Source organism: Colius striatus, chromosome 14 (genome assembly GCF_028858725.1).
Source record: "Colius striatus isolate bColStr4 chromosome 14, bColStr4.1.hap1, whole genome shotgun sequence".
Classification (NCBI taxonomy): domain Eukaryota; kingdom Metazoa; phylum Chordata; class Aves; order Coliiformes; family Coliidae; genus Colius; species Colius striatus.
Window position 1 is genome coordinate 2,936,506 of NC_084772.1, and position 6,798 is coordinate 2,943,303.

The window sequence follows — 6,798 nt, forward strand, 5'->3', positions numbered from 1 at the left end:
GGCTGCTACCATTATTTACATGCAAGTAGCCACTTTCATCTTCTTGCCCCTGCCTTAAGCATCACATAAGTAGCCCTGTGTCACCCAAACCAGCCTTTCTCCTACATCCCATCACCTGTCCCACCCCCAGACAGCAATTCCTCCACACCCTTTAGCCTAAAAGGTGATCTGGAGAGCTGCTCCCATGAGCTGCTTTCATCCCACTGTGGTGGGTTCCACAGCTGGATGTGAGGCTTGATGGGAGTGGCCCAGACAAGATGTTCCTTCCTCAGAAGTGATTGCTTTGGCTTCCCACCTTCCTGTTTTGCTCCTCTGGGTTGTGCAGTGGAGACTTTGTTGGGCTGATGGCTCCTCTGACGGGCCCAGCTGTGGGTTATTTCATCCCCCTCCTGCCATTGTGTCTCTTTGTGGATGTGCAGAGGAGCTTTTGCCACATGACTTATCATAATGATGTTTCCATTTGCTTTCTTGTCCTCTCTAATGTGAGGGACTAACAGTTGATGCCACCAGGTTCTTGACAAAGGCCACTCATCAGAGTTGGCTCCTGTTGGATGGGGGTTTGATGGTGGTTCTCATTTAAACTGAGGGCTCACCTGATGTAACGTTTCTTACAGAGGAAAATGCTGAACCAGATTTGGATGATAACGAAGATGAGGAGGAGACAGCAGTAGAAATTGAGGCTGAACCAGAGGTTGAGCAAGAGGCTCCTGCACCACCTCCCAGTAAGAAACGAAGAGGAAGGCCCCCAGGCAAAGCTACCACCCAACCAAAACAATCCCAGCGTAAGTCACTCCTTGAAGCTCGTGTTCCACTACCTGTCCAGCTGCTTCCTCCTTGGACTTGGCAGCTCTTGTAGGAGAGCTGCTCCCTTCAAGGGAGCTTATTTAAAAAGCAGGTAACAGGACTTGGCTCTGCTTTGTGAAGAACTTGCTTTTTGCATGAAGCTTTTTGCCAGGGTTTCCTGGCCACGAGGGAATCAAAGATGATGCAGTGGAGCATCTTCTTTCTGGTGGAAGGCTGAGGGAGCTGGGGCTCTTGAGCTTGGAGAAGAGGAGACTGAGGAATGACCTTGTTAATGTTTACAAATCCATCAAGGGTGGGTGTGAGGAGGCTGGAGCCAGGCTGTGCTCAGTGATGGCCAATGATAGCACAAGGGGCAATGGGGACAAGCTGGAACAGAAGAGGTTCCAAAGAAACACAAGGAAGAATTTGTTCCCTGTTGAGGGAGCACTGGCAGGGGCTGCCCAGATGGGCTGTGGAGTCTCCTTCTCTGGAGACATTCCAACCCAGCTGGATGAGTTCCTGTGTGCCCTGCTCTAGGTGGTGCTGCTCTGGCAGGGGTGAGCTTTGGAGGTCCCTTCCAGCCCTTGAGGTTCTGTGAATGCAGCCAGCTCATGCTGTGCTGAGAGGAGAGCATGTTATTTCCTCTGCAGTGTTACTCCATTTCACAGGTGTGCAGACAGCTCAGTTCTCTTTGCACCAGTGGCAGTGTCTCTGCTAATGACCAGCTCCTGGTGAAGCAGCTGGTGGTGCAGTCACTGTGATGTTCCTCCCTACATAGACTTGTTTAGGTGCTACCACAGACAGACCTGGAGTTCTGAGCATAGCAGGTGTCACTTCAACTCTACTGAGTTTTCTCCTTAAGAGCAGACATTGATAACTGCCTGAGGTCTAAGGAGATCAGTTCTAGGAACAAAGCAGGAGGGGCAGATCTGGTCCTCCAGGGGGCAGGGGCTTCCCTAGTGCCTCTCCACTCAGTGCTATGTGTGGCTTGTGTCCTCCCTAGAATTACAATCTGTGGACATATTTTAGGCTGAGTTCATCACTGGATTCCCTTAAATGTGGGGGTTTGCCTTAGGCCCAGACAATGATATGGTCTTAATTACTCTGCAGAGTCCATCCTCTGAATAATGTCTCCGTATCAAAAGGTACACTGGAGCTGTTGCAGTGGTAGGGCAAGGAAAGAGATGCTTGATGCCAGGATGGAGAGGAGACAGGTGGAATTGCTCCTCAGTGCTGTGGGAGTGTGAGCTGTGTGCCTCACTGTCCCTTTCCATGGAGCAGCATTGAGTGTCCCCCCAGTGAGCCTTGCAGACCAGCTCTTGGACCAGCAAACAAACATATATCTGTCATTCCCCCTCTCCCCCTTTGTTTTCTCCCTTTGTAGCTGCAGCAATCATTCAGGTTGAAGACCAGAACACTGGTGAAATCGAAAACATCATAGTGGAAGTAAAGAAAGAACCTGATGCTGAAACAGCAGAGGAAGAGGAGGAAGCTCAGCCAGCCGTCGTGGAAGCTCCCAACGGGGACCTCACTCCCGAGATGATTCTCAGCATGATGGACCGGTGATGGAGGAGCACACACTGCTGACTGAACTGCCCTGGGCTGTGTTTAAACGGCTCAAATCTATTATTTTTGTTGGGGTTTTTTTTCTCCTTTTACCTTTGTTTTTTCTTGGCTTTGGGAAATGCATCATTTTAGACCATTTTACCAACCGTACTGGGAAAAATAAACCTTCCAAATGATGTTAGGATGTGATTTAACTAGAACTTGCTGTTTTTATGTTAGTTACAGGATCATGGAACGTTAGGAACACGTTTTTTGGAGTCCTCAAGGGTTTCCTGTGAGGTGCTTGAGAATAGTTTTGCTCTGAACCGAGTGAAGCAGGTGCAAGGGCCGTGTTTACACGCACCACGTCGTAACAGGCAGAAAAGCAGAAGCCTCGACTTAGAGTAATGTGGTAAACCACTCCGGGCTTGCCCCTTCCCAGAGCCCTTGAGCCTCCTCCTCTCAGTAGTGTTTTTAACTGTAAATGCAGACATGGGAGGGTTCTAGACTTTTAAACCTTTTCTTTTCCTGTTGTGTTCTGTTTGGGCTTTCCCCCCAGCGCCGAGCTCCGGTTCTCCAAGTCGGCCGCACCACAGTAGTTTTGGCATGCTCCAACTGGTTTTCTGTCCTTCCACGTGCTTTGCTTTTCTGCAAAGCATCTCTGTCATGGTCAAGCTTTGTAAATAACTGGTTGGGTTGGTTTTCTTTCTTTTTTTTTTTACATGTTAATCCTTTTTCCATTAATGAAGAGTTATGCAAAAATACAGTTAAAACAAACCCCAGCATTTTAATTCCTTTCCAACTTAAGTGACAAGAGACTTGATAGAGTTGTGAGCGTTGGAAGAGCTGTGGATGACCAATCAAGTGGAGAAGAGACATACCTAGGCTTGCAGGACAAGAGAAACCCACAGGTGGCATCTGGTTTTGAAGCACACACGGGTGTGGGATTAACGATTGTCACGACGTTTCCTTTGCTCTGTACTTTGTGTTTATGGATCTTAAAGCAGAAGTTTATAAGTGGGTCACTGCAGCCCTCCAACCCTGGGCCAGGAAATTTGAATAGGTCAGTAATGAACACAATTTTGGATCTCTGATAAAGACAAAAAGAAGAGGAATAATGTGAAATCCAAATGATGCCTGTATATGAACTGTCACATGGTAAAATATGTAAGCTTTTTATAGAGCCTCAGTCTTGCTGATTTCCAACCAATTTTTCTTCTATGTATCGCTTTTAAGAGAGCTATCAGTTTAGCTATCAGACTCTAGGTTGATGCATTTTTGTACTTAGCTGTACTGTGTGATATTTTTCATTATTTTAGGAAGCCAACATGGGAAAAATAAAATACTGTTATAAAATATGTAATGGGGTTTGAAAGCTGGGAAGGAGAATATACTGCTGTACAGCTAATAAATAATAATGGATTAACTTGTGTGCTCACTGGCTGCTTTGTCTGTTGACAGTGTGACCTGGCAGGGAGCTGCAGAGTGCCAAACTGCTCCTGGTAAGAGAGTGCTGTGGGGATGTGAGCGAGGCCCAGCGCTGCCCCACGCTGATTAATCACTGTGAGACACACACTGAGGTGCTGGGAAAGGGCTGGAGCATGAGCGTGGTGGGGAGCAGCTGAGGGGATGGGAGTGTTGAGCCTGGAGAAGGGGAGGCTGAAGGGAGACAGGAGCCCTCTCTGACACTCCCTGATAGGAGGCTGCAGCAAGCTGGGGGTCTCTGCTCCTGAGTTACAAGTGACAGGACAAGAGGAAATGAGTTTAAAGTTGCCCCAGGGGAGGTTGAGGTTGGAGCTGAGGCAGAACTGTTTCCCTGAGAGGGGTGTGAGCCCCTGTGCCAGGCTGCCCAGGGAGCTGGGGCAGTGCCCAGCCCTGGAGGGATCCCAAAGCCCTGGAGCTGAGGTGCTGAGGCTGTGGGTCAGTGCTGGGCTGGGCAGGGTGAGGCCAGGGCTGGGACTGCAGCAGCCTCAAGGGCATTGCCAACCCAAATAATTCTGTGGTTCCATGGTGGCCCTCAGTGCCATGAGGCCACGGGGTGCTGCCCTGCACCAGCTGCAAGTGGGACTGATACTTCAGTGGTTTCCATGCTGTGTTTGATCCTAGTTACCTGTGAAAGCAGCTTGGAGCCAGCAGAGCAGGCAGGCTGTGTAAGTTCAGGACCCTACCTCTTGCACCACTGCTTTCTAAACAGGAGTCCCTGCACGTGGCACAGAGACACTGCTGGAACTTCAAAAGCACAAGAGTTGTTGGACTTCCAGTAGATGTTTGGTGACTAGTTACTGCTTGTCCTGAGACATGCTCCTCCTCAAACTTGCCAAAAAAAGCTGTCTGGAGGTTGTTGCCTGCAATCCTGAGCAGGATGGGGGCTTGTTCCTGCAGGTGAGAGGGGTAGAGGTGAGGCTGCTTCTGAAAGAGGAGCAGATCTGGCTGCAGCAGTGCTTAAATCCTCAAGTGCTTTCTCGGTTGGACAAGGAGCTGGTGTGCTCAGAAGCCCAGAGATTCTTCAGAGTGCTCTGAAGGAGGTGTGATTTCATGTAAGCCTAGATCTAGGGAGGCTTTGTGGTGAGCTGGAAAACAAGGTGTCCTCAGGAGCTGTAAGGAGTGCCACCATCATCTCTTGAGCTCTCTGCCTCAACCCATCACCAACAATGAGGCATGAGGGATGTTATCACTGGCTTGGTTTTAAGCAATGCCTGGTGGTGGTGGTGGCCCAAGGAGGGCTCATGCATGCAGTAGCACAGGCCTCCCTTGCTCTGCCTTGGGCATCTCAGTGTGTGGCTGCCTGTGCTGCCATACCTGGGTCTGAGTGGCTCTGAGGTTTGGGCTGATGCCTCTCCTGCAGCTCCCAGGAGCTGGAGGGAAGGGCTGTGTGTGAACAGTGTGATGGGGGCCTGGAAGGCAGAGAGCCCAAGAGTTGTGTTTGCCCAGAGACTGCAGGTGTGGTGGCTGCCAGCCTCTGCTGATGGTGTGCTGGATTCTGTGGCAGCTCCTGCCCTGCCAGTCTCCAGAGGGGACCATGCTGGTGGCTTCTGTTGTCTGTGTCTGAGGAAATGAGTTCTAAGCAGCATCTTCTTGTTCTTCTTGCTTTTAGCACTTTCTCCAGAGATCCAAGCAGGGGTTTGGTGGGGATGGGAGCAGTCACCCTGTGGCCATCCTCCTTTCCTCCTCAGCCTCCTGTGTTGCTTTGTGATCTGCTCAGTTGGCCTGGTTCCTTTGTGATTGCTCAGTCAATAGTCTTGTTATGCAGCCTCAGGTTTATCTGATTTGAGCTGGAGCTCCTCCTGCCTTGGGCAGGGATCTCTGCCTGTGTGCCTCTCTTGCAGGCTTCTGGTTCGTCCTTGGTGGAGCTGCTGTGGAGCCGAGCAGCATCCCAACCTGCCCCTGGGGACATGCACCCAGGGCAGCTTCCCAAACCCCAGTGTGGACACAACATCTCTGTCCAAACCTCCTGCTGACACCAGGGCTGGAATAAGCTGTGCCCTCTGTGCTGGAGTGTGAATGAAAAGACAGGGCTAGAGTGGAGCATCACAGCCCCAGCCAGCTGCTTGGCCTGGTCTGAGGGTGTGCTGGGGAGCAGCAGCAGGATGGACAGGGGCTGAGAGCAGCTCTGTGTGACTACTGCAGCCTGCCAAGGGCTCATCTCCCTTAGCTCCAGGCTAAGAGCTCCCTGGCTTGGAGGAACTAACTGTTCCTGCATTACTAAGCAGAGGTCTGAGCCTTCTCCTTTAGCAGAGGGTGTCAGGTAAGTTTTGGTGGTGCAAACCATGGTGTGCTCTCTGCTGCCTCATTGGAGGAAAAGCTAATGACCCCTTCTGTCTTCACATCATTGCAGCAGATGGTTCTCCAGGTGAGATGTAGGTGAGAGAGCTCAGAGAGGCAGCTGTTGGCAGAGCTTCTAAGAGGTGGAGGATTCAAGCAGAGCCTTGCAGAGCAGTTGGTGTTTCCTGTGCTGTGCAGCTTCTGTGAGGCTTGTGCATGGTAGGCAGGATCCAAACTGGACTTGGGATCAAAACTGTCCTGTGCTGTCCTAAACTGAGCAGGGCAAGAGCTGCAGTGAGTTTGCTGCTCTGAGCTTGTGTGTGTAAGAGCAGACTGAAGAGCACAATCCAAGGAGTGCTGCAGCAGGGAGTCAGGTGAGTGTGATGGGCAGCCAGTGTGGACAAGCAGGAGGAGAAAAAAGTCAGGACAGGCTGCCCTGGAGGAGCAAATAACTGCCTGAGTCTCCAGGAATGAGTGGAGAGAGCCAAAGCTCAGCTGGAGCTGGACTTGGAGGAGAATGTGGAGGACAAATAAAGCAGCTTCTGTGTTAAGGAAGGCTTCAGCAGCAGGAAGGCTTGGGAAAACGCAGGCCTGCTCCTTAATGGAGCAGAGAGCTTAGTGGCAAAGGACATGGAAAACACCAAGGTGCTTGAGGCTGCTCTTGCCTTGATTTGGCTGGGGAGGTCTGTCTGCACACCTCACAGGGCC

At 50.9% G+C, this 6,798-nt stretch overlaps 1 protein-coding gene across 7 annotated transcripts in view; it reads left to right on the plus strand.

Moving 5' to 3' along the window:
* The window catches only part of CTCF (CCCTC-binding factor), a 36,137-nt gene extending 32,383 nt beyond the window's left edge, over positions 1 to 3,754 (plus strand). For all 7 annotated transcript variants that reach the window (XM_062007751.1, XM_062007755.1, XM_062007750.1 and 4 more), the window contains 2 exons: positions 615 to 782; positions 2,168 to 3,754. In XM_062007751.1, coding sequence (XP_061863735.1) covers positions 615 to 782; positions 2,168 to 2,349 — 350 coding nt within the window. In that variant the 3' untranslated portion in view covers positions 2,350 to 3,754. The remainder of the gene's footprint in view (positions 1 to 614; positions 783 to 2,167) is intronic.
* Positions 3,755 to 6,798: the final 3,044 nt, after the last annotated feature.